This window comes from Peromyscus eremicus, chromosome 20 (genome assembly GCF_949786415.1).
Source record: "Peromyscus eremicus chromosome 20, PerEre_H2_v1, whole genome shotgun sequence".
NCBI lineage: Eukaryota > Metazoa > Chordata > Mammalia > Rodentia > Cricetidae > Peromyscus > Peromyscus eremicus.
The window spans coordinates 5,897,187-5,924,002 of NC_081436.1; the positions used below are offsets into that span (position 1 = coordinate 5,897,187).

At 56.2% G+C, this 26,816-nt stretch overlaps 1 protein-coding gene across 2 annotated transcripts; it reads left to right on the top strand.

Annotated features, from left to right (window-relative positions):
* The first annotated feature begins 3,381 nt into the window (after window positions 1–3,381).
* Window positions 3,382–26,816, top strand: Rapgef3 (Rap guanine nucleotide exchange factor 3). 2 transcript variants are annotated; one of them, XM_059247086.1, is made up of 28 exons: window positions 3,382–3,951; window positions 4,395–4,607; window positions 10,112–10,165; window positions 10,256–10,362; window positions 10,528–10,649; window positions 10,828–10,996; window positions 11,566–11,650; window positions 12,420–12,480; window positions 12,566–12,642; window positions 12,817–12,963; window positions 13,309–13,421; window positions 13,697–13,785; window positions 14,036–14,114; window positions 14,317–14,476; window positions 14,572–14,654; window positions 15,230–15,269; window positions 17,565–17,646; window positions 17,942–18,088; window positions 20,659–20,756; window positions 21,147–21,272; window positions 21,355–21,536; window positions 21,796–21,886; window positions 22,003–22,053; window positions 22,926–23,013; window positions 23,345–23,409; window positions 24,552–24,606; window positions 24,701–24,772; window positions 26,153–26,816. In XM_059247086.1, the coding sequence occupies exons 1-28, from the start codon at window positions 3,946–3,948 to the stop codon at window positions 26,269–26,271; spliced, it is 2,781 nt and encodes a 926-aa protein (XP_059103069.1). In that variant the 5' UTR covers window positions 3,382–3,945; the 3' UTR covers window positions 26,272–26,816. The 2 variants fall into 2 exon arrangements, with proteins under 2 accessions (XP_059103069.1, XP_059103070.1); XM_059247087.1 differs by lacking the exon at window positions 3,382–3,951 and adding an exon at window positions 4,098–4,217.

Genomic DNA, 26,816 nt, shown 5'->3' on the forward strand with positions numbered 1-26,816 from the left:
ATTCAGTGCTGGTGATGGAGTCCAGAGCTCTGTGCATGCTGGGCAAGCGCTCTATCGACTGGGCTAGCCCACCAGCCTGTTCCCAGCGTTTGGGGGTGGCATCTGCTACCCAGTCTTACAGCACCGTTCCTGGCAACTGCGGTAAATGTCAAATGGATTCGAGATTTTTATTAATGGCCCTGAGGGACGACACTGAAGGGTGAGGGAGGCGAGGCAGGGGTAGCCATGGGGGGAGGCGGTTGAAGATGTACTAGACAGGAACATGGCTGTCATTACACACCCAAGGATGGCCCTACAATTTGCCATCACGGTAACCTTGGGCACATTTCTCCACCTCTCTGTGCTCCACTTCCCTTACTTGCAAATAAAAGCTGTAAGGGAAAGAAAATGGCATTTACGAGAGCTACCACTAAGATGAGTGGGCTGCCCACAGTAACTGCTGAGACCACCACTGGGCTGGAGCAGCTGCCCTGGGGAAAAGAGAGGTGTGCTGTTGGTTGAACCAACCAGCCAGGTGCCTGATTGGCTGGAGGAGAAGGGCGCTACCTTACAGGTTTCTTGCTTAGACTTGGCAGGACTCCAGGAGCTGAGAGGCCCAAGCAGGGGGAGGAGCCCCCTGGGGCAGGAAGGGAGTGCTGGACACGTGGAGTTTTGAGGCTCCAGCACAAATCCAGGAAGCTGTGGGCTCAGTGTGTGCAAAGTCAGCCAAGAGGCCTAGCTGGAAGTGACACAGTGTAGAGTCATAACCTGGTTCTCCCTCAGCGATCCCACCTCAATGCCCAGTCCCCAGGAGAGTCACCATTCGCCTGAAGAGACAGACAGGGTCCTAGGGGACCTGTATTCAGGCAGAAGCTCGCTGAAGGGACAGCCTGTTATCAAGTGGATTTGATGTGCCTCTCACTCACATCACCTGTCTGTTCCTCTCTGAGCACCAGAGCCAGAAGGCCCAGGGCATTCTCATCTTTAAAGTAGGACTGCACAGATTCAATGACCCTTTGGTAGAATCACTCAATGCTCTACTGCTCTCCAGTTGGAAGACCTTGAGCACATTATTTAACATCTTGGAGCCTCAGCTTCCTCATCTGAAAAATGGGACAATGATAATGCCATTTCACAGGACAATTAGGTGGATGTACATGAAGTATTAAGAACAGGGCTTAGTGCATGCTAACTCTAATTATTATTTATCTGTCCAAGACACCTGCCGGGCATGTAATGACAGTTGGGGAGGGTGGATGCCGCCACAGGACACGGCATGATCACCTCCAAGATGAGCCATCTGGCCTGGGTGTCTTCTTCAGACATCCTTCCCCATCCCCTGACCCTCCAGGTCTCAGCTTCAACGGAACATCTAATGAGCAGTAATTGCACTGGCTAGGACCCATCCCTCAATCCCGAGAAGACCCAGTGCTCTGGCAGGCGGTAGGAAACCTGACTCCCGCTAAGAAGGGACATCTAATCCTTTGGGTGGCTCTGGCCACCAGTGACAAGGTAAGCACAAAAACCAGCATTGTGGCTTCCTAGGACAGAGAGGATGAGGGCAGGATGGGGCCAATAAGTTTGGGACAGTCATTGTTGCCCATTTGAATGTCTTTCTTCGGCTGCTTCCTGTGTATTCACTACTTCTCTCTCTGCCGGACAAAGGCAACATAAGAGAAAGGGTCTGAGTCACCGTTTGAAGGTCCAGGCCATCAAGGAGAAGGTGCATTAGCTGGTCACATCGCACTGGCAGTCAGGAAGGGTGAACGTGGCGCTCAGCTCACTTTGGCCTTTTCGTTCACGGAGGGACCCTGGTCTTCGGGGACGGTGCTGCCCTCATTTGAAGTGGGTCTTATCTCTAAAAACACCTTCAAAGGTGCCCAGAGGTTTGCCCTTCAGGTGCTTCTGAATCCTGTCAGATGGATAATGAATATTGGTGTCATACCCTGCCCGGCCCTGGCTGCCACACACACTGTCCCTTTTCGTATCCTTCGTACCTGCTCACAAGGCATTGCGGTCTAGAGAATGACAATATGGTGAGAGAGCATACGCAGGACATCCTGGGGCGAAGCAGAGCCAGACAGCCTGGATAGGATTGCCACTGGATAGGAAACAGAGCCAGGAGCACGGTTAGATCGACAGGTAAGCAAGTGTCCTACCTCCTCTCACAACGTCTTTTCCCTCCTGCCCTAAGTGGGGCAGCAGGAACAGGAAAGAGGGAATTTCCTACTCCACAGTCAGTTTCAGGGAACTCTTTTGCAAGACCTTCTAGGCATCCTGAGTGGCACCATGGAACCCCCCAAACCCCAACTCTTTCCCCGAAATGCTACCCATTTCCTATCCTTTCAGGCCAAGTATCCAAGCCGGTCTCTAAGTTCTAGGAACTTGAGTTGTGGGCTGGACTCCTTCCCAGGTTCCCTTCTTTGCTCAGAGGAGCAGGGAAATTTTCACTAGTGTGTCTCAAAGGGTGGGCACCACAGATGACCTGAAAATGTTTGTCCAAGGTACAGGTTTTCTGTTTCATGCCAGTGAGATGGAATCAGAATTTGAGGGGTTAAAATGTACATGCACATACGCCCCAGGGAGAGAAAAACTGTTGAGAGACACACACGCACTAAAATTCAGGTTTTTAATGATGATTAAAATTCTGACATCAAGAAATCAGTTCTGGGTGGAAATGGGCTTATATGCTGGATTCAGCCCCCACCCCTCCCCCAGATTTAATGGCAGTGGGGAAGGAGAAGAGAAGGGGCGAGGGGAGAGTCCTAGAACGCTGGGGGCGGGACCTGCACCTTCTTCTAAACCCTCATTAATGTCCTGAGCAATTACCAGGCGCCACGGAAATCGCTGTCCCAGGTCACATTCTCTGTCCACTCAGAAGCAGGCGTGAGTGAGACGAAGTGTGTGTCGGTGGAAGTGAGCCCCAGGGGGTGTGGGGCCTCTGCCTTTACCTAGCCCGGCATAGGGGAGCACTGGGGGGGGGGTGTGTGTGAGAGGCGTGGCCCTCTGAAGTCCAGCCTGCCGCAAATCCAAAGCCTGGCCAATCCTTGCATCCACGCGACCCTCTCTCCATCTGGAATGCGGTCCCTCCCCTCCAGCCTCAACTTCCCAACCCGCAAGATCGGGAGGGCAGAGGTGGGAAGCCAGGCAGCGGGATTCCCCACAGGAAGGCTGCTTAGTTCCAACCCCGAGCTGCTGGAGACCCTGAACCCAAACGGGAGGCCGGACGCCCCTGGCCAGGAAGCAGCCCCAGCCCGGATTTCCCTCTCGGGTGGGGCGGCCATGACTCACTCCCTCCCCCTTCCCTGGTTTCCTTGTTTGCATTTCTCCTCCTGGCCACGTGGCGGCGGGTGCAGCCTTCACGGGCCCCTAACTCCGCACCGGGGCTGCGACAGGGGCATCCACCCGAAGGCACTTCCTACCCGCTGGGGCTTCGGGTCCGGAGTCCTGAACCCACTGACGTAGTCCCGGGTAGGGACTCCATCAGCTGTGGGTCCGGCCCCTTCCCCGATGTCCACCCCTACAGTAAAGCCTGTGCCTGCTCCCCGCCCCCTCGGCTGGTCCCGGGGAGGGGAAGGGGCGGGCAGCGCAGGGGGTGTGACAGCTCCCGCCCGGATCAGTGCCAGCTGCAGCTTCGCTTGAACGCCCTGTGCCAGCTGGCTCTTACATCTGGGACGGAGGCGGAGGCTCGACGTTCTTAGTCTTTGGGGAGGGGTGGGGGTTCCCCCACGCCCCCCACCCCACTCCCCAGCCCTCTACTCACCCAGGACGAGGCCCTCTGTCTAGCCCGGCATCTTGCTACTCCGGACGACCTGTCCTGCTGGGAACTGGTCCTTCGCTGCGGCCCGGGTGTCGCTGGCACCGACACCCCTCCAGGATTCCCGGGCAGAGCTGTGCTGGAGCGCGCCAGGGATCCTCCAACCTCCTGCTAAGAGCGTGCACCGCTGTGTGAGCTGGAGAAGAAACATGAAGGTGGGTAAGGTGGGGCCGGGGTTAGGGCCAAGGAAAGCTGCTGGAAAGGGCGGGAGAGGAAGCCGACACGTGGGGGAGTTTGGGTGGGAGAGGGTGGCGGGGAGGAGAGTTTGAGGCAAAGCTGCTTCTGGGGAGCTAGCTGGTGTGCGTACCGCCTCAAGCCGGGAGAGGTGGACATGCCTGCAGGACACGGGCAGTGAGGCAGGGCAGAATTCCAGCGAGACTGAGAAGGGCCCCATCTTTGTGAGCCAGCTGGAGACCCCTAGGTGCGCCAAGCCAGCAGGACCCGGGGCAGGTCTTCCTGTCCCTCCCCCGGCTCCTGGCAGGCTTGCCGCACCTCCGCCTGACCAGTCCAAGTCCAGAGGACGCTAAGCCTGGGCTTGGCAGTGTGGAGGTTCGGCTCCTCCAGCCGACGGCTGTCGACTTTTCTCCTCACCTCACAGGTCAGCTGGCCAGGTGAGAACCACTGGCAGGTGGGCCCGGCTGTGGTGGAGAGTCCGGCGGTGGGGACACCGCAGGTGGGAAGTCTCCCTGACGTGGTCCCGGAGGGCACGCTGCTCGATATGGTGCTGAAGAGAATGCACCGTCCCCGGTGCTGCTCCTACCAGCTGGTGTTCGAGCACAGGCGGCCCAGCTGCATCCAGGGGCTTCGCTGGGTGAGTACCCTCCATCGGCCAGGCTGAACCAGAGCTGGAAGAGGTGGCTGGGCTGCAGTGCTGGGGGGCCAGCCAGCTTGCTGCAGGCGTGCAGAGGAAAACGTTTGGGTAGATAGAAGGCAGGGTAGCTTGGTGGCCGTGTATGTGTGTGGCTGATCACATAACTGGAGCCTGTGTGTCTGTGGGTAGGGTGCCCGGTGTGTGAGGTGCTGGGCTGCCCCCCAGTAGGGCTTTATCGTTTATCCATCGCCTCCATGTGTCAGGCATTGACTTACGTGTTGTGAGTTCTCTCTGTGTGGCAGTGGGGATGTGCGGCCAGGTCAAGTGGGGGTAAAATTAGCTTGGTTACTGTTCTTGACACATCACCGTGGCAACGGTCTCCTTTAGTGAACAATTGAACTGGACTGAATCTGTTGTTTTTTTTCCCCCCTCTCTCCTGGGGTGAGGCATTTGTGTGGATAAAGCTTGGCACCTGGCCACCACGGGGACTGAAGAGGTTTTTCGGAGTGGCTAATGACTGCCTAAGGAAGGGGATGGGAAGGAGAGGGGCTGGTGGGGGTCGGGGAGGTAGGAGCCAGTCTTGAGAGATAATCGCTTCTCTCTTCCCAGCCACCAGGCTTGACAGTCCTATCTGCATGCTGTGTATCCCCGTGTGTGTGTGTGTGTGTGTGTGTGTGTGTGTGTGTGTGTGTGTAGGGGGCAGAGGGTACTGAACTTAGTAAAGGGTTGAGAGAGGGCGGAGTGGCTTACAAACTTGGAAAGGGTCATCTCTCACCAGCAAGTCCCTTTGAGTAGCAAAACCATCACCTCCTTTTCCTACCTCGTCCAAACACTGTTTCCATTTCTAATAAGGGGGGGGGGGGCTGGGTGGAGAGAGCCCCAGGTGGGTCTAGACGAGGAGACCCTCTGCACTGGAGGTGACTCTCTACTTGCCCTTATCTCCCTGGGTTTTTCTAATAGGGTGTGGGGGGGGGGGCTGGCTCTACCCCACGTCCCCACGCAGGCTCTGGGCCACAGTGGTAGTTCCTGCTGGTTTCTAGCCGCCTGCAACCCTCCCTCCGGCCTTCCCCTTCAGGCTATAATTACTTGTGCATTTCCTGTCCCCTTTCCAGCTTGGAGAAGCTAGGTAGGAGATGGGAGAAGGTCAGTTACCAGGACAATGAGGTCGCTGGGGAATCTCTTGGGATCCAAAGTCAGGGAGAGGGTGGAGGAAGTCGCCGGCCAGTCTCCTAACTCCCCTAAGACCTCAGAAAGGAAGGAGCAGCTTGCATGGGAGGCTGGAAACATAAAAGTGGGGGCTGCTGGAGTGTGAACGGGGTCAAAGGTCCAGAGACAAGGCCCACCTCTGCCATATGTGGGGACGAGTGGGGGAGGGCTGATAACTAAAGTGTTTAGGTTTCTAGGGCTAGAGACCACTGTCCCCCAACTTTCTGTCATGCTCATTCCTGGGGGGTGGAGTGAGGTGGGACCAGTCTACCGTGCCTGTGTTTAGGAGCTCTCTGGTCTCCTTCCAGGCTGCACCCCTTGACTCTCTTAAGGCTCCTTTGGCTCATGAAGTGTTCCCGTAAGGGAACAAGCCCTATCAGGGTGTGTGCATGTCCAGGGTGAAGAAGGTGAGCCCAGAGCCCAGGAAGACAGGGCTGGGCTGTTCAGGCTACACCCCCCTCTTTAGAAAGCCCAGGAGAAAGTGGGTTAGCCTTCTGAAGTCAAGTTCATCAGAGACCAGGACAAGAGGGGATGAAAGCCGGGTACATACGGGGGGGGGGGGGGGGCTCTCAATTAGATGCAGAAAGGACTTACCAACTACGGCCATGTTGATACAGCATGGGGTGAAGAACACTTTGGAAAAACATGAGGGAGAGATGAAGTCTTGTATTATATATGAGAGCAGGAGAAAGAGCGTGACCTTGGGTGAGCCCCACAGACTCGGGCAAGCTTGGAATGATTCTATTCATATGACAGTTTGGGGGGAGAAAGTAGCTTTATCCCCAAAACAAATTCATCTGAATAATGACGGTGGCTAAGAGTCACACTCCTTGTGTCCCGTGCCCTGTACCAGCTACATCTTGGTCCCATTAAATATACTCAGCAGCCTGGTGGGATCAATGCCAATGGTTTCATCTTACAGATGTGAAAAGGAAGCACAGAGAGGTCAGGCAGTAGGAGAAGGGCTGCACAGCTGCCGAGTGGCCGAGCTGGGCTTCGTACCCAAGATCTACCTGCAGAATAGCTTTGACCCCCTCTGTGTCCCTGCTCCATGCACAATCTGGCCTAGGACCTTAGCCGGGACCAAAGGAACTGGTCTGGTGGGTCTCCATGCTGTCTGGCTCCCTGACTGACTGTCCCTCCAGCCAAGCTCTGATTCTTAGTGACAGGGAAGGAAGGTGGGGCAGGCATCAGACTACTGCCAGCAGCCCCCTTTCCCACCTCGAATCCTCCCTGCCCTCGGCTGAGAGGCATTGGTAGGTGAGGGGCGAGGGTCATCACTTGACCCACACCAGCCATTACTTTCCAACTGAGAACCTCAAAATGATATTCAAGGGTCATGAGATCAAGACCAGGGCCAGCCATAGTCAGTCCGTCCGTCCGTCCGTCAAGGCAGTGGGTACACCTAAGGAGTGAGAAAGCTGGACTACGGCATTAATGTTTGCCAAGCAGTTACTGTGAGGCAGGCACCATTCCATGGCCTTGAGATTATTAACCTCTTTCAATAATACGATAATAACTCTCTGGGGTAGGTTTCCCCTTCCCAGACAAGAAGCTGGTCCATAGAGACCTTAAGTCGGCATAAGGTCACACACCCCCTGGCTGCCGTCCCGAAAGCAGCATTTGAACCCAGGCATCTGGCTCCGGAGGAGGCCACACAGGTGCCCACTGCCGCTGCTCATTAACGGTCCCCTCCCTGCCCGTTCCCAAGGTCCCCGTCCGCAGGAGCATGGTAGGGGCACGGGAAGGCTGTGGTAACAAGCGCGCCCCTTGCTCTGCCTACAGAGTGTTCCCGAGGGCTGAATGCCTCTGCTCTCTCTGTGGCTGTGACCTGCCCCGAGGGAGGACAGGGGTGCAGCTCTTGAGAGGGGAGGGCTGCTGCCGAAAGCATGGGCTGTGGAGTCAGACAGGCTCTGGTGTGAATGCTGTTTACCACCTGTTAGGGTGGCTTATGGAACCTCTCTCTGGCTGTGAAATAGAATACAAACACCTGCTTCACGGGGCGACAACACCCAGAATCTTCCCTTTCTGGGCAACTGTGTGACCCTAGGCAGTGAGTGTGACAAGTGTGACACTCAGGGCTTCACCTCTCTTCAGCCCTCTTCAGTGAGATCAAATGCCTGTGGTTGCCTCCTCAAGCTACTGCGCTCTGACTCCCATGCCCATCCCTTGGGGTAGGGCAGGAAGTGACCAGCTTGGTCATGTGGCCTCTGAGGTCAGGATAATTCCAGGAAGGGTGGGCTAGGGATGCAGCTCCGTGAGTAGCGCGCTTGCTTAGCGGGCTGGGAGCCCTGTGTGGTGGCAATTCCCGATATCCTAGCACCGAGGAAGTGAGGCAAGATGATCAGATGTTCAAGGTCATCCTCGGCTGCTTAGTGACTTCAGCCCGGGCTGCAAGCGACCTTGCCTCCGAAACAAAACATCGAAAACCAGAGGCTGCGGAGATGGCTCTGTGGATAAGAGCATTTGCTGATCTTGCAGAGGCCCTGAGTTTGGTCCCTGGTAACATGTCAGGCAGCTCACAACTCCCTGTAACACCAGTTCCAGGGAATCCGACACCCTCTTCTGACTTCTATGAGCACACGTGTGAGCACGCGCATGTGCACACACACACACACACACACACACACACAAATCTAACAACGGTAATAACAGAGTTCACACTAGAGCCTGAACTGTGGGCACCAATGGGAGCTGGGGCAGGAACTAGGGTGACTCGGGCATTTTGACATGAATAACAAGAAGTCATTAGCACTCGGGCACTGTTTGTTCCAACACAGGGCCTGGCTGGATAGCATTCCTGCCCTTCCTCCCTTCCTGGCTCCTCCTCCTCCTCATTTCCTGTCCTTAAGTCTCTAGGGCTGTGTGTCTGGCACTGGCTTGGGCCCGATGACCCGGGCAGGGATACCCTTGGGACACCTAGTGACTTCCGCCAAATGCTGGGCTAGGCACCCATGCCAGACCTCTAGACCTCTGCCGGGGTACAGTGACAAAATGCTTGTGCCTAAGACCTGCCAGGCTCGGGGAGAGGACTTGGATGCCAGCTCCCCAGCCAATGCTTTTCCAGGTCCTTGAGTGCAGGCAGGTGTGGTGGGTGGAATGGGTCTGGTAAGGAGATCATTTGGGTCGGAGCTCCGGTTTAGCCAAGTCTGGCTGGCAGTCCTACGCGTGCGTGGCTGCCTTACATGGGGTACTTGAATTCACCTCAAGACTTGTTTCCCTGTAAGTCACAAGGAAACAGACAGTCTCTGCTCTGCCTACCGCACCTAGGATGGGGTGCTATCAGGGAGGTGGATATGTTCTGTGAGCTGTCAAGGGTGCTTTGGGAGGGCTTGTAGAGAGTAGGGCAGCCTACCCAGAGCTGTTCATAAACTCTCCGTATTCAGATGGTTGGAAAAGAGGGTTGTGGAGGGGCCTTCGTGGCTGATATGCCAGGGCACAGGTGTCCTGGAGTCCCTGGTAGTGTCTCTGCTCCCAAGAGCCTTGTTAACCAATGTTTCTATGGTAAACCAGTCTTATGGGCTGCCAAGGCCGTACCCACCCTTACGGGGCTGTGGCTTGCAGTATCTCGTAGAAACAAGCCTCCCAGACACAGCCTCACCTGTGCCTCACTGAGTAACCAAAGCTGACATATGTACAGCCGTACGCCTGGCAATGGTTGAACATGCGATCTGTGTCGGCTCCGGGGGGCCTTCCAAAAGCTCAGGAGTTGCTTTGGTTCGCACCTCAGAGATTCCATACATAGAGATTTTGTTCAGGGTCACACCATTAGTACAGAGCCTGGCTCCAGGGTTTGTGTTTTCATTCACTGAGCCCCAGCCCTACAGAGGGCCCTGTGGTTGGGCACAGACCTGAGCTTGGGGTCAACCCTGCAGTCCCAGCTGGGAGCTGGTGTTCCTGGGCCTCCCAAGACGTCCGTGCCCTGGCCTCTCATGAATCTTGTATCCTGTCTTCCCACTTCCTCCAGCTCCACTCCAACCAACCCCACACAGAGCTTGTGTGCTTGGTAGCCTGAGCATGTGGGGACCCCGCCGGGGGAGCAGCGTGGATCTTGGGGGGCCTCACCTGCAGCACACCGGTGTGGGAAAAAATTATCTTCTGAGAGGGGCAGCGGCGTGGGGAACAGGTGGTGTCTTGCACACCGGGCGAGCAACACGTGTTTATTTATGGCATAAAGGCTGCAAGGCTGCATTGGGGCCAAGACTTGGGCAGGGGCAGTAGTGAGTAGGCCAGGGAAGGGTCCCACACTGTGCTTGAAGGCCTTCCACTGATCGGCAAACTCTCCCTACCGCCCTCAGACACCACTTACCAACAGTGAGGAGTCCCTGGACTTCAGTGTGAGCCTGGAGCAGGTATGAGCAGCAGAAAGTGGGGCTGGGAGTGGGCAACAGACTGCAGGCTGCAGGCCTCAGTTTGCCCTGACCTCGCTCGCTTCATCCCAGGCCACCACAGAGCGTGTGCTCAAGGCAGGGAAACTCCTGCACCGCCATCTCCTGGCCACCTACCCTACCCTCATACGAGACAGAAAATACCATCTCCGACTCTATCGGTGAGTGGCAGTGGGGGTCGGCTTTCCTTCCCTGCTCTCCTCCAGGCACTGGGGCCCAGCCCTGCTTTGTGGGGGAAGAACTGGGATTGGGCCCGGATGGTGACTTTGGATAGAGATCCCTCTCACCCCTACTTCGATTCTCTGGCCTCTTTCCATTTCCCACAGACAGTGCTGCTCTGGCCGGGAGCTGGTGGATGGGATCTTGGCTCTGGGGCTTGGCATCCATTCACGGAGCCAAGCTGTGGGCATCTGCCAGGTGTTGCTGGATGAGGGTGCCCTTTGCCATGGTGAGCTGAGCTCAGATTGGGCACTAGGGCTGGGTGGGGGTAGGGGGAGGGCTGACCTGAGGACTGGACTCCCTTGGGAGCTATGGAGGGGCTTAAGGCATTGTGACGGTGTTAGTAGAAAGTCTGATACCTGGTCTAATTTTCTCTTCTCTGCCATGCCTGGGCCTTGGCTCCCCAGTAAAACATGACTGGACCTTCCAGGACCGAGATGCCCAATTCTACAGGTTCCCTGGACCAGAGCCAGAGCCTGCAGGAACTCATGATGTGGAAGAGGAGCTTGTTGAGGCAACAGCCCTGCTCTCGCAGCGAGGGCCCGATGCCTTACTCACTGTGGCACTCCGGAAGCCGTGAGTGGAGAGCCCTGCCCTCTGCCCCCACGCTCACACAGCCTTCAGTTAGACCTCAGAGGCTCTCAGATTCATTTGGAGGAAAGGACCTAGGCAGGGGTAGAAACCCTGCTCAGCTCTCAGTCGGCCTTGGACTTGTCATGTGATCTCAGCCCCCACATCCCAGACCCTTTCTCCTTCTACTCTTGAGGGTGTTGGGCCAGAGGGTCTGAAGACCCTCCCCACTGGCAGAGGGTGTGGATATTGGATGGAGGCAGGTCAGGGTTCACCTTCTAGCCCAACCAGCTACTCACTGGGTGACCTTGGGCCTCTTCAGCCAGCTTCCTCTTCTGTCAAGTGAAGATAATATGCCCATGTCATAGTTGTGAGCATGGAATGAAATAATGCGTGAAAGGTGCTCAGCAGGGTGCCTGGTACCCGGGGCTCACCCACAAAGCCTGTTATTAACAGTGGATTGACTGATAGTTGTGGAGTCGCCATCTGGCCCCAGGCCCCAGGCCCGGCAGGCAGGCGGTGTGGCTCCTCTCTGGCTCTGGCCCCAGTTCTCAGGGCTCCCTCTGCTCCTGCAGCCCAGGTCAGCGAACAGATGAAGAACTGGACCTCATCTTCGAGGAGCTGCTGCACATCAAGGCGGTGGCCCACCTCTCCAACTCCGTCAGTACACACAGCAGGCTTGCCCTTCAGCTAGGCTGCTTCCTCCAGGAGCCCTGGAGCTGCTACTGCTAAATGGGGGCTGGGGGTGGGGAGAGCGGTTCCCTCCCCCTTTGTCTGTGGTGTGAAGATTTCCATCTAATTTCTTTAAATTCCTTTTTTGGGAGGGCGGGTGTCGGGGGGTGCATTTGAGACAGGGTTCTCTGTGTAACAGCTCTGGCTGTCCTGGAACTTGTAGACCAGGCTGGCCTCGAACTCACAGAGTGCTGGGATAACAGGTGTGAGCCACACAGCCTGGCTTCCTTTTCTTTTTCTTTTTTTTTAAATTATGGTTTAAAATTTTATTTTATTGTTTTATGTGTATGGATGTTTTGCCCACATGTTATATCTGTATACGACATGCATGCCTGGTGCCTGTGGAGTCTACAAAAGGGCATTGGCTCCCCTGGAACTGACTGGTTACAGATGGTTGTGAGCGGCCATGTGGATACTGGGAATCGAACATGGATCCTCTGGAGGAGCAGCCAGTGCTCTTAACCACTGAGCCACCTCTCCAGGCTTTCTACCTAATTCTCACCGTTAGCCCTCAGACTAAATATTTTCCCACCTCTCTTGGCCATTTCTTTGCCTTACTTTGTCTCTGCCACATCCTGAGGCCAGCGAGCCTGGCCATGGCTGTATCCTCCGGTGCTTTGTCCCTGGACTTACCCTCTGGGCTTGTCTTTCTCTCCCCCCAGGTCAACGCTATTGACCTTGCTTTTTCCACCCCTAGGTGAAGCGGGAATTAGCTGCTGTTCTGCTCTTTGAACCACACAGCAAGGCAGGGACTGTGTGTAAGTCGGGTCGGCCACAGGGTCAGGAGCCACGGGGCAGTGGTGGGTGACGAGAGAGGACATATCTGATCCATGCTTCTGTCAGTGTTTAGCCAGGGGGACAAAGGCACCTCGTGGTACATTATCTGGAAGGGATCTGTCAATGTGGTGACCCACGGCAAGGTGAGTTCTCCCTCCAGCCCGCCACGGTCCCCTGGAGTGTCGATGCTCTCCGGTTCATGTCCCCATGGACATTCCTTTGGATGGTCCCGAGGCCGCGGATCCCACACGTGTGTCTGAGTCTGTCCCAGCAAGGGCTGGTGGTAAGGGTAGGTTGTGACCGAGTCCTGGCTTCAGGGGCTGGTGACCACACTGCATGAGGGAGATGACTTTGGACAGCTGGCTCTGGTGAACGACGCACCTCGGGCAGCCACCATCATCCTCAGAGAAAACAACTGTCACTTTCTGCGTGTGGACAAGCAGGACTTCAACCGCATCATCAAGGTGCCATAGAGTGGCAGGGTGGCGGGGGTTGGGGGTGATGAGGATGTGGTGTGGTGGTGGGGGGCAGAGTCATTGGTGTCTGAGACTGGTGTAAGCAGACTTGGGGTCTGGCTGGGAGTGGACACCCTCAGTTTGGTGTGAGAGTCCAGGGACTGGTGGGTTGCAGAGGGTGGGGTTTGGGTCTGTGGAGGGGCTGAGGCCGGGAAGTCTGGTAAAGGTGGGTCTACAGAAGCGCCGCCGCCGAGGGTCCTTAGGAGCCTGTAGGGCTCAGGGTTTGGAAGGGAGGTGGTACAGAAAGTTTAGAGGAGCTTAGGGCATCGAGCGCCCGTGTGGCCCCTTCTCCAGGATGTGGAAGCAAAAACCATGAGGCTGGAAGAGCATGGCAAAGTGGTGTTGGTTCTGGAGAGGAGCTCCCAGGGCACTGGTCCTTCCCGCCCCCCAACCCCAGGCAGGAACCGGTAACAAGCCCGCCGCCGTATCTCTCCCTACACAGCTCCACACTTACATACCTCTCCCACTTCCAGCCTTTGCTCCTTTCCCACGCCGTGTTCCTGTCCTCTGGCCCTCTGGGGGTGGGAGACATGGAGGGGCTGGGAGGATGTATCGGTGCCCGCTCTCCAGGATGGACTAGGGCGGGCATATCAGGAGGCATGATGGGATCAACTATTGATGTCTGTGTGGAGAGGGGCGATGGTGGAAGGGCCCGTGCTATAGTGGACTGGTTTTCCTCCAGGTATACAGTGATGTCTGGCACCCCAGAGAAGATCCTAGAACTCCTGTTGGAAGCCATGCGACCAGATTCCAGTGCTCATGACCCAACAGGTCAGAAGACACTACCTGTTCTCTGAGTCATCAGGAGGTCATTGTGGCCTGACCTCATCAGGGGCTGGATTGGTCCATATGGGCAGTTGACAGGAAGTGCTCTTGGCCTAGGTGGAGGACGCTGTCATAAGGGCTGGGCATTCCTTTGCTGGCTTGTGCGGGACTTGGGGACATGTGCTCCAGCTGCTCATATAGCTGGGCTATGACTTGGCTTCTGAAGTCCCTGCCCATCCCTAACCCTGCCCAACAGAGACATTCCTCAGTGACTTCCTGCTGACCCACAGTGTCTTCATGCCCAGCACCCAGCTCTTCACTGCCCTCCTGCACCAATATCCTTCGAGTCCCAGGGTGATGTGGGTAGGGGATGGGTTGGTGTGTGGAGGTGAGGGAAGGAGTCCCTACCAAAGTGACTGCTGTGACCCTTTCCTGGTGCCCTGCACATGCCTGGTCCAGTCGGTCCCTGCCCCTCCGCTGCTCAGGTGTGGCGGGCGGCCTCGGTAGCTTGGTGTAGTTCCCTTGACCGGCGCCCACCTTCCATGTGGAGCCAGCAGAGCCTACTGGAGGCAGCGAGCAGGAACGGAGTACCTACGTCTGTAACAAGAGGCAGCAGATTCTGCGGCTAGTCAGCCGGTGGGTGGCCCTGTACGGCCCCATGCTCCACTCAGACCCTGTGGCCACCAGCTTCCTCCAGGTACCTGGGAGTGCAGCTGGGCTGGCTGGGGTGCCCGTGAAGATGCAGCAGCAGCCAGCCTGCCATCCCAGGGGCTAACTCTCAGCCTTTCACAGAAACTCTCAGACCTGGTGAGCAGGGATGCCCGACTTAGCAACTTGCTGAGAGAACAGTGGCCAGAGAGGCGGCGGCACCACAGGTGACCCTCTGACTGCAGCTCATCTGTCCCCTTTGGGCAGTGCAGGCTGAGCGGCTGGCACTGGTCCATCCAGGGCTTTAGTCTAGGCTGCTTGCCTTATGCCAGGCATTCTTGTCAGCCCCCATTCTGTCTCCACACACAATACAGTCATTCATTTGCTCATGCTATACGCTGACTGCCTCTGCATTCTCACATCTTCCGTTTGACCGGTTGCTATGGACTACGGTACCGATTTCCACCCGCCCTGCCCATCAACTCCTTTGAATTTACCTTGCTTCCCCAGACATCTATGGGGGTAGCTAGGGTGCAAGGGCAAGAGCTCATTCAGAGCCCCGGAGCCCGTGTCTCCTTCATGCTTCCCCTGCTCCCTCCTGGTCTCCGGAAATCACAGAAGCCAATCCAGGTCTTAGGCGCATCTTGCCCCCTGCTCTGTGTACACGCCTCATCACATCCCTTGGAGCTACTGGGGAGGGCAAGATGGGACCCAGACCACTGTGGCCACTGACCCTGAGAGGTGTCCTGCCTGCAGCGGTTCTCAGTGACCCTCTCAACCCCTCTCTCACTCCTCTCTGCAGGTTGGAGAACGGCTGTGGGAATGCATCTCCTCAGACCAAGGTGCCTGCCCTGACTCTTGTTTCTCCCTCTGCCTGCCTGGCTCAGCTTCTTCCCTCTGCCCCTCCTGCCCCACTCCTGCCTCCACACCCAGAGGGTCCTTGACCCGTGATGGGTGCATCAGGGCAGGTCCTGTTCGAGAGCTACGAGCTTAAGGGGACACCTTCATCCTCCCCCCCCCCCCCCACACACACAAGGGACTTTTATTCCTTTGGGAGGTGATCCATGCCTGCAGTTGTAGCTGGGAGATAAGACAGGTGACTGGGTTCACCGAGACCCAAGGGACTTAGCTGGTATGATGAGGCCTGTCCCAGGGGTCCAGGTGGCCAGCCCACTCCCAGCTGGGGCTGGGGAGGGATGGGTAGTGACTGGAGCTAAGATTTGGTTGAAGAGTAGGGAGAGAAAGGGCTAGGAAGAAGGTAGGATGGGTTGGTCGTGGGGATGATGCATTGGAGGAGAACTCAGTCGGTACCTTGGTTTCAGCCAGCCCCACCAACCGGAGGCTCTCACTGCTACAGTCAAAGCTGGCCTCATCTCAGGACCTTGGCGGTTAGCCTTCTGCATGGGCCTTTCTTTGGTTACCCCTTTACCTTTCTAGATCCTTCTTGCTCTGAATAGTGTGTGTGTTCCTGTGATGTCCTCCCTTCCCATCTGGAGCATCCCCAGGTGTCCTCTCACCTGGTGGCCTCTTTCCTTTGTTTGCTAAGGGACCTTGACTGTTGCCTTAAACTTTTTATACCCGGGGTGCCCTCATCCTGCCAGTTACTCTTCTTCCTTTCTGCTCTTCTGAGACCAGGCTCCTCCCCACACTCCAGAACTTGTGGTGTGTTGTGCGGTTCTGCCTGTCACATCCCTTCAGGATGTCAGGTTGGGGAGGAGGGGTTCTCTACTTGTTTTACACATCGACTGTGGCTGACACTCAGGAATCAATGTCAGTCACCCAGCATGTCAGACCCTACTCTAGGTGCTGGGTGATGTGGCCTGTGGGTTCACAGGCACTAGTGGGCCGGAGCTGTGAAATAGTCTCCCAGTGTGTGAAGTCCCAGTGTGTGAAGTCAGCAGAGCCTGAGAAGGCCTGAGGAGAAGAGCCTACTTACTGACTTACCATGAGGGCTTAGAGAAGTGTCCCAGGAGCTGAGCTAAGGACAAAGAGGGCCCCAGGGCAGCACTGGAGGAGGAGAGGAAGTGAGGGGGGCTGGCAGGGGCTAGAGTGTCTCCTCCCAGGGTCCCAGCTATGAACCCTTGAGAGGGTGGAAGGGACAGTGATGACTTCTGTCCTTGGCTCAGTGTGGCTCTGCTCAGGTGGGTTAGAGGAAGTGAGGGGCTGCACCTGAGGGGTGAGGGGGTGGAGTTTAGAGGTAGTGAACTATTGTAGCAGTTAAGAGATCACCCTGGGTGGGAGAGAGGGCACTGGGGATCCATTTGCATGAAGAACCCAGAAGGGACTGACAAGCTCTGGGGAGTGAGAAGGAGCCTGAGCCCGGAGTAGCAGAAAGAAAAAAGCAGTGAAGGCAGGATGAGGGCACCCCTGGGTGCAAGAAGTCTGGGGCAATGAGTCAGGGATTCGGATGCAACTTTAAGGCCAGGGTCCTGGTGAACCCAGCACAGGTGGTAGCATTTTGAGCATTGTCCGTGATCAGGTGGCACTCGTGGGGACTCTGAGGAAGCTGTCTAGGAAGGGGCAGGGAGCAGGGGACCAGCTCCATTTAGAGGCAGGGAGTAAGTATCAGATTTGGAGAGAGTGTTGAGGCCGGATGAGCTCATGTTAGGACTGCCCATCACGGAGGCTATCCCTGCCCGCTCCATCGGGCAGCTCTTGAGGGACAAGGGCACAGAGGGAGCACAGCACATTTCTAGCCCTGTAGTGGTTGCTGTGTGGCCTTTGGCACATTACTTAACTTCTCTGAGCCTCGTTTATCACATCCATAAAACTGAGGATTAAAAATACTTTCCTGCAAGAACTGCTGTGACTATTTTGGTGCCCAGAACAATGCCCACTTTGTAGCAAATGCCGAGGGAAGGAAAGGAGAAACTGGGCCCAGGCATTTTTATCCCAGAACAGCTCTGGCCCTGTTTATGGAGGTGGCTGAACCCCCCCCCCCTTACCCCCAGTGGATGACTGGCCTGCAGTTGACCTCTGTGTCTCCTGGCTCCCTGCCCTCCCTGGACTCGGATTCCAGCAAAGCCCCTTGGCCGTAGGATGCTCTGGGGTCCCTGCTGGCGGTGACAAAGGCCCTCCCTGTCCCTTCCCTGTTTGTTGTCTCTGGATTCTGGAGCCTGATCCTTTTTCCCTCCCAGGCCCGGAACACACCTGTTTGGCTTCCCGGCCAGGAGGAACCCTCCCCAAGCAGCACCGGTGCCATCCGAGTCGGGGACAAAGGTGGGTGACTGAGGACTGCCGCCGTCAGCATTCGGACTCCGTCTCCCTTGCCCGGCTGTTGCTGCCCCCAGGCCAGGGGAGGATGAGGTCTTCCTCAGGGCCTTTGTTATAGCTACCAAGCACGTGGGTGGGTGGGCCCCCTGTGCTCCTTCCCTAGGCCCAGGGCTCCCCACAGGGCCTTCCCACCATCCCCTTTTCTGGCCTGTGGGAATCCTACTGCTGGTCTGTGGTCCTGCTCCTTACGGGGTGGGGAGACGGGGCACCGGCTTCCAGCTCAGCCCTTCCTCCTCTCCAGTCCCCTACGACATCTGCAGACCCGACCACTCGGTGCTGACCCTGCAGCTGCCCGTGACAGCCTCCGTGAGAGAAGTGATGGCAGCTGTAGCCCATGAGGACCACTGGACCAAGGGGCAGGTGCTGGTGAAGGTCAATTCCGCAGGCGGTAAGTTGCGTCTCGAGATCGACTCTCCACCCTGGGAGGGTGCCCTCAGCTCCACACCCGCACCCTTGAATTCAGACCGTTATGTTCATGCCCTGCACGGGGGTGGGGGGGGGTGGGGGGGTGTAGGATGACCACATCTCCTCCGGCTGCTCCAGGAGCAATGCTCAAGGCCCACCCAGCCGGTTCTCTCACTGGCTGTGAGTCCCCGGGCAGGGTGCGTGAGCTCTGAGCTCATCACCTGGAAAGCGCAGATGATGAGATGCTGTGCCGCCGCTTGAAGCTTTGAGAGAACTAAAGGAGGAAAGAGTTTAGCTGGTGTCTGATGTGTCGCTCTCGTGTACTCATTTATTCCTAGTCATGAGCTCTCAAGAGGAAACTTTACTCTGTTTTTCAACCGTGGAAACCAGAGCTCGAGAGAATTCGGCGTATTCCCCGGGCTAATGGTGTTCGTCAGCATGCGTCTAGCCTTTGGTTTTAGGGAGCTCTCATTCATTAAGTCATTCAGCAGATTTCCCAGTTTGCTTTCTGTTTTTTTTGTGGTAAAGAGCATGATCAAAAGAAATCCAGGGAGGCAAACGTACATTTCATCTTACAGCTTAACAGCCCATTGTGAAGGGAAGTTGGGGAAGAGAATTAAGGCAGGAACCAAAGAAGAGGCCACGGAGGAGTGCTGCTTGCTCTCCATGCCTTGCTTAGCCTGCTTTCTTATAGAACCCAGGACCACCTGCCCAGGGTAGCACTGCTCACAGTGGGCTGGGTCCTCCCAGATCAATCATTAATTAAGAAAATGCCCTGACAGACTTGCTCCAGGCCAGTCTGACAGAGGCATATTCTCAAATGAGGTTCCCTCTTCCAAGAGGAACCTAGCTTGTGTCAAGTTGACGAACTAACCAACATAGTTTTTAAACATTTTTAAAATTGGTTTCTTTTTTATAATTTTATTTTTATTCTGTATGTATGGGTGTTTTGCCTAAATGTATGGTCTGTGCACCACCATACATGTGTTTGAGTCCCTTGAGTCAGAAGAGGGTTTGGATCTCCTGCCACTGGAGGTATGGACAGTTGTGAGCCACCAAGTGGGTGCTGGGAATCGAACCCAGGTCCTCTGGAAGAGCAACCAGTGTGTTTAACCACTGAGCCTCCTCTTCAGCCCCCACAGAAAACTTTTTTTTCCCCCCGAGACAGGGTTTCTCTGTGTAGTTTTGTTGCCTGTCCTGAATCTCTATAGACCAGGCTGGCCTCGAACTCACAGAGATCCACCTGGCTCTGCCTCCCGAGTGCTGGGGTTAAAGGCATGTGCCACCACTGCCCAGCTCCCACAGCAAACATTTTTGAGGGTCATCTGTGTAGCAGCAATGTATTAGGTGCTAGGATTACTATAGAAACTACGACAGATCAGCCGGACGGTAACCACATAGATTGGACTCCCAGAACTATGTGATGATTCCAATTTAACCTCTACCCAGCTGAGGGACCCTGGGCCTCTCTGAGTCTCCATTTCCTTGTCTGTCCAGTGAGTGTTATCCCTGTACTATTAGGAGAGATTGCTGTAGCTGTTAACCTACAGACACCCACCCATAAGGCATGTAAGCCAGAGTCTAGCGCATCTCTGCCTAGACTACCATCTAAGTTATCAGGACCTGCTTTCGGAGAATTTGGTATGTTAAAAAGCCACCATTATCCTTGAATAGTGTAGCCTGGGCCTGATGGCCAGAGACCAGCACTCAGGAACTGGGGTCCTCGGGGAACTGTGGCAGGGGTGGTGAGACAGAAAGCCCCTTCCCTTCAGGAGCGGGCAGAAACTGGAGCACACCTGTGTGCTCAGCTCTGGGGAGCACTGCCCTCTGGTGGTCACCTGGTGAGTACCGCTGGCCAGAGTCCTCGTTTATTGGGACTCCTACTATGCGGCCGTCATTTTCAGACCACAGACGGACACCTATGCCAGTGACCAGTGCTCTATTACAGATCTCCCCAAGTGTACATTTGCTTATACATTCCATATACAAATCACATCATCGACATGTGATCATAAAGCTACACACAAACTAGAAATACACAACAGGTGAGACCATGAATTAAATAGATGATCGACTTCTCTGGACACACGGGTGGTCTGGTATGCCGTACTTTGGAAGCCACTGGCCTCGAACTCACAGAGATCCACCTTGATCTTGGAGATCAAGGAGACTTGAAGACTCAAAGTTTTGTCCAGTTCACAGCTGATGGAAAGTAACACCAAGAGGTGTATAGGGCGTTTCCTAATTGTCAGAGGGCTTTTCTCTGTGCATCTTTTACTTGAAGCAGCCATGCTTCTAAAAGTGACCCAGGAAGTAGCTGGGGTGAGTCCCACTGTCTTCAGCTGACGAAGGAAGAAACTGAGGGTCGGGGAAGTTGAAGCCTCACCCAAGACTGGCCAGTCTCTGGCGCTGCAGGCAGCGTCGAGGTGTGCGCATGCGCACCTGCGTGTTTAGCAGCTCCTCCGCCACTCTCGGATAAGCATGGGCCTGCAGCTGGTCCCTGGCCTCCCTCCCAACCACCTTCCCTCAGCACTGCCCCTGTTGCCTTCACAGATGTCGTTGGCCTGCAGCCAGATGCCCGCGGCGTGGCCACATCACTGGGCCTCAACGAGCGGCTCTTTGTTGTTAACCCACAGGAAGTGCATGAGCTGGTAGGGACAGGCGGGTTGCCAGAGCCTGGGGAGCTCTGGGAGGCAGGGTGGGTGCAGGGGGAGGGACACAGAGGAGAGAGGGAGGTGTTTGGCTCTGGCTGCTACTGTGTCTGCACAGGGAAGGAGAGGGAGAGGCGGCCTCAGCATCTGTGGGGAGTCCAAGGGGGGAAAGGGGGTCTACCCTAACTCCAGACCCCCAGGGGCTCAAGCTGGCTTTCCAGCACGAGGGAGTCGTCAGAACAGTGACCCCTCAGGAGAGCCCATTTTCCAGGGGCCAAAGACCCAAGAAGCCCCTCCACTTCGAGTGCCCCGTCTGTCCACTGTCCCTCTGACCACAGGCAGAGCCTTTGTCCCAGGTCCTTCCCGTGTCTGAGCACTCTTCCCCTGCAGACCCCACACCCTGAGCAGCTGGGGCCCACTCTGGGTTCTTCTGAGATGCTGGACCTAGTGAGTGCCAAGGACCTGGCCGGCCAGCTGACAGACCATGACTGGAACCTCTTCAACAAGATCCACCAGGTGCAGGAGAGGTAGGGCCGAGGAGGGGGCTGTGGGCAGGACACCAGGCCTAGCAGGCTGACCTGGGCTCTGCCCCATCCAGGTGGAGCTGATCCATTATGTCCTGGGCCCCCAGCACCTGAGGGATGTCACCACCGCGAACCTGGAGCGCTTCATGCGCCGCTTCAATGAGCTGCAGTACTGGGTGGCCACGGAGCTCTGCCTCTGCCCTGTCCCTGGCCCCCGGGCGCAGCTGCTCCGGAAGTTCATCAAGCTGGCAGCCCAGTGAGTGCCCGTTGGGACAATGGATGTGTGGAGATGACGGGGTACAGAAGGATAATGGGACGTGTGGAAACAGTGTGTGCTGCCAGCCCTGTGGCCCACCCTTTCTTCACCCCCCCTTCCCTGTCCACTGTGTTGCCCAATCTTCCTTCTCTTTGTCCCTGGGTCCCCAGAGCCTTTGCCACCTAACCCACCCACCCTGCAAGGCAGCACTGGGGATATGGCTGTTTCCTCTGAGGGTGTCTGGGTCTTGTGCTCACAGCCTCAAGGAGCAGAAGAATCTCAACTCATTCTTTGCGGTCATGTTTGGCCTCAGCAACTCCGCCATCAGCCGCCTGGCCCACACTTGGGAGGTAGGCTGCCCAGGAGGGATCCAGTGCCAAGGCCAGGCCTCTGCCCTCCTAGGGGATGTCTAGGGTGGCTCTCTCTTCCCAGCCACGGCCTCTCCTCACCTGTCTTGTCTTTACAGCGTCTGCCCCATAAAGTACGGAAGCTGTACTCCGCCTTGGAGAGGCTGCTGGTAAGTGCTGGCCCCATTTCTGCCATCTCTGGACACCGGCTCTTGGCCTTTCACGGCTTTCAGTGCCCACCTAGGGCCTGGATCCCTCTGGCCTGTGGTTGTGGAAGCTGGCTAAGGGTGTGCAGCATAGTGATGGGGGCCTTGTGGTATACCGTACCCCTTGGTATTCACATAGGGGACATTTGCCCTGGATATGAGACCATGGCAGGCCCAGGGATGTCCTGGGTCTGAGATTTGGGGGGGGGGGGAGGGGGGGTTAAAGAATGCCAAACTCTGGCTGCTCCACCCAGGGGTTCAGGCTGATGGCCAACCTTCACAGCAAAGGCAGGATGGAGGTCTTACATTCCTTGACGTTGTGAGCAGGAGACCCACTGTCTGTCAGGTGGGAGGGTGTCACTGGCTCCTCCAGGACCCTCACAGGGCCTGCAGGCCAAACTTGTAAGACTTTTAAAAGTGAGGAATGAGTCAGTGGCTGCGGCTCCTGGAACTTTTGAAGGTTTTGTAGAGTCTAGAGAGAAGAGCACCAAGGTGTTTTCAGCCTCCGGAGTTCTTAAGAGAACTAGTCACCTCATGGGACCCAAAGGGTTCAGGGGATCACACCCACCACAGAGACAGAGAGGCTGAGAGAGGTTTCCCAGAAACCTTGAGACCTCTGTGACTAATTACCGTGAAGATTCCCTGGGGGTATTTGGAACTTAGAAAACCAGTTCATGTCCCTCTTTGGCCTACCACAGACCCTGTCTCAGTGAGATCCTGTAGGACGGGAGGCTGGCCTGGAGCCTCTCCAATGTGGCCTGGGACTCGGGAGAGGCTGGGTCTGCGGTGGGCCATCATGTGCAGGACTCCCTCAGGGTAGCTCTCTCTCCTCCCAGGACCCCTCATGGAACCACCGAGTGTACCGATTGGCACTCTCCAAGCTCTCCCCTCCAGTCATCCCCTTCATGCCCCTGCTACTCAAAGGTAGGGCCCGTGTTCTCCTCTCTGCCTCGTCCCTGCGCTCATTCCCATGTCCCCTCAACACTCTCTGGGGATGACAGGTGAAGGGCTGACATGCAGGGGGCACCGAGCTAAATTAGGAGTTGACAAGCGGAAAGAAGAGTTAGGACAGAAACATGGTAGGGCTGCGTGGAGGGCCGGGATATCAGGGAGCTGTGATAGCTCAGAGGCTGCTGGAGGCCTGGGATGTGGGTGTGGCAGGCCCTGGTGATCTCTGTGGTTGGCTCCTTACCTTTCCTGTGATGCAGGAGAGGAAGGAGTTTGGGGAGCTATAAGCAAAGTCATCCCTTTGCAGACATGACCTTCATCCACGAGGGGAACCACACGCTCGTAGAGAACCTCATCAACTTCGAGAAGATGGTGAGTTCAACAGAGTGGGCTGCCACCCCCAGTGTGGGTTGGCAAAGACGGCAGTTGCCCGGGAGGGGTCAGGGGTGAGAGTCAGCTGATAGAATCTGAACCCAGGTGTGCATGCAAGTGACCCCAGTACACAGGAGGCTGAGGCAGGAGGATTCTGAGTTTAAGAATAGCCTGGGCTATAGAGAGACCCCTTGTTTAAAAAAATTAGAACAGAATATTTATTGATAAATCGCTCCTGCCTTATTCCAATGCACAAGGGAGGGTCTACCTTCTTTTGGAGCTACTGGGTTAACAGTCTCAAACATCATACTGTTTAATAAGCGTCCCTTCTAACCCTTATCTCCTAGTCTTCCCTAATCTCTATCTTCCAGCTGCTGCCTAGTTCCTATTGAGCATGTGGGCATGCTGGGTTAAAGCGGCCTTACTTAACCTTGTCTTTTGTAGATTTTCTAGTCCCCGGAACATGGTTCAAAGGGGGCTTGACACTCAGCTTCCCATACGCAGGCCAGGCTCTGGGCTCACAGGCCAGGCTCTGGGCTCACAGGCCAGGCTCTGGGCTCACAGGCCAGGCTCGGGCTCACAGGCCAGGCTCTGGGCTCACAGGCCAGGCTCTGGGCTCACAGGCCAGGCTCTGGGCTCACAGGCCAGGCTCTGGGCTCACAGGCCAGGCTCGGGCTCACAGGCCAGGCTCTGGGCTCACAGGCCAGGCTCTGGGCTCACAGGCCAGGCTCGGGCTCACAGGCCAGGCTCTGGGCTCACAGGCCAGGCTCTGGGCTCACAGGCCAGGCTCTGGGCTCACAGGCCAGGCTCTGGGCTCACAGGCCAGGCTCGGGCTCACAGGCCAGGCTCTGGGCTCACAGGCCAGGCTCTGGGCTCACAGGCCAGGCTCTGGGCTCACAGGCCAGGCTCGGGCTCACAGGCCAGGCTCTGGGCTCACAGGCCAGGCTCGGGCTCACAGGCCAGGCTCGGGCTCACAGGCCAGGCTCGGGCTCACAGGCCAGGCTCGGGCTCACAGGCCAGGCTCGGGCTCACAGGCCAGGCTCGGGCTCACAGGCCAGGCTCTGGGCTCACAGGCCAGGCTCGGGCTCACAGGCCAGGCTCGGGCTCACAGGCCAGGTCTCATGTCTTTGTGTTGCCCATAGCGGATGATGGCCAGAGCTGTCCGGATGCTCCACCACTGCCGGAGTCACAGCACTGGTAAGAGGTGGTCCCCCTGGGTAGGAGTCCCTCGGTGCTCCCAGGGAGGCTCAGCATGGCCATCTCCCTGACTTGGCCCTTTCACCCTGCCCAGTGCCTCTGTCACCGCTCAGAAGTCGAGTTTCCCACCTCCACGAGGACAGTCAGGCGTCAAGGATCTCCACATGTAAGTGATGGAACAGGGGTACTGGCAGAAGTTGGCCTAGCCAGGGACTTATGTACAGTCCGTTGTTACCTGTAGGGCACAGATGCCCCTGCTAGCCCAAGAGGAAGTTAGTGACGGAGGTGGAGCTTGGGTTCTAACTCCAGCCTACGTATTTATCTGATACGAGTTCTGTGTGGTTAAGGAATAGTCGTAACATAGGGTTCGTATCACGATGCCCATCCTGTGTTCACAGATGCGTTCGTGCTGATAATAAATCGAGCCTTTGGCTCAGTCCATGTGGGAGAACACAGACGATAACTTGGTTCTCCACTGCCCACGGCCTCTCTCCCCACAGATGCCACTATTGAGTTACTCACTCTGTCTTTTATTTTATATTTTGTTTATTGATCGGCTGATTGATACTTGAGACAGTCTTACCTCATAGCCCAAGCCCAGGATTCCAAGCTTGTGCCGTATCCTGTGGTTTTTGTTGTGGTTTTGTTGTTTAAATAGCCTTATCTCATACCCACATGCTTCATACATAGTACAATAAACATTTTTCAGGTTTTATTTTTATTTTATTTATGTATGTATGCGCATGTACAGGTGTGTAGGGATGGATGCACACATGTAGTGTGTTGTGGTCAGAAGACAGCCTTGGGTGTTGCTCCTCAGGCACCCACCCTCTCTTTCTTGTGAGACGAGCTCTCTCACTGGCCTGGAACTTACCAAGTAGTCTAGGCTGGCTGACTGGCCTCCGAGCTCTGCTTGCTTCTACCTCACCAGCGTTGGAATCCTAGGTGCTTGCTGGTTCTCCGGTTTGGCTTCCGGTCTTCATCCTTCCAAGACAAGCAGTTCACACCCTGAACTACCCCCTAGACTTTGTTTGGTTTTTGGCTTTTTTGAGCCAAAGTCTTTGCTGGCCTGGAGCTTGCTGTGTAGCCCAGGCTGGCTTCAAACTCATAAAGATCGCCTTGCCTCTGCCTCCTGGGTTCTGGAGGAAAGGCATGCGCCACTATGCTCGGCCATTTTTGTTGCTGTTGTTTTTAAACAGGGCCTGGAACTCTCCATCCCCCTGCCTCAGCTTCTGAAGCTCCGGGATTATAAACATGCATCCCCACATCCAGCCTGTTTTAGTTCCTTTTGAACTAGGGAAGGGGTACTCTGCTGAGATCTTGAGGGGGGGGTGTGTGTCTTCTTTCTTCAGACTTTGCAACCACTGCCCTCCCGCATCTGGTGGAGAGAGATGCAAGGACAGCCGTGGGGGAGGGGCTCGTGTTAAGCGATGCAGAGCAGGGAGTGGAGGCGCCAAGAGCCGAGGCTGCTCCCTGGAGAGGGCAAGGGTGGGTTTGTTTGCTGAAGTGGCGGTGGTACCCCCCTGATGGCTCTCCTTTCCTCCAGGCTCTGAGCAGTCCCTGAGCACCCGGAGTCCAGCGAGCACCTGGGCTTATGTCCAGCAGCTGAAGGTCATCGACAACCAGCGGGAACTGTCCCGCCTCTCCCGGGAGCTGGAGCCGTGAGGGGGGACTAGGCGGAGCAGGCACGTCTCTCAGAGAAAGCCAGAGCCTGTGGGGCCCGAGAGGTCCAGAGGCCAGCCACAGCTGGGCAGGGCTCTCCATGGATCGGACTCAAGGCCCTGGAGTGGGCAGTGTAGAGGCAACTGTCCCCTGTGATGACTGTCGGCGAAGGAGATCTTTGATGTGGAACTGAGCTGGCCACAAGGCCAAGGAAAGGGGGACATTGAGGCCCTGGCGTGGGTAGGAGAGCTGGGAGGTGTGGGACTCTGTGGTTCCATAGAGAGCTCTCCTGCCAGGCTTTTTGCACATCTGTGCGTGCAGCTGTGCCGCCCAGTGGTCGCCAGGGCCCTGTGCTTGTTTTTCACAGGGGTCAGAGAGCTCACATCTGTATGGTGTGTGTGCACTGGGTGGGACCTTGCCCGGGAGAGGGTGGGGAGTTCTGCTTTTCTCTCCACACATCTGAGATAAACAGCTGGGTGTAGGCAGGGCGGTTGCCTAGAGTGGTGGTCCCTGTGGAGCTGTATTGTTCCCATAAATTAACAAAGATG

Bases quoted from the DNA above. Each gene is read 5' to 3' on its own strand.
- Rapgef3 (XM_059247086.1), top strand. The intron at 21,887-22,002 runs GTAGGCTGCCCA...TTGTCTTTACAG, and splicing joins GCCTGGCCCACACTTGGGAG to CGTCTGCCCCATAAAGTACG. The intron at 23,410-24,551 runs GTGAGTTCAACA...TGTTGCCCATAG, and splicing joins TCATCAACTTCGAGAAGATG to CGGATGATGGCCAGAGCTGT.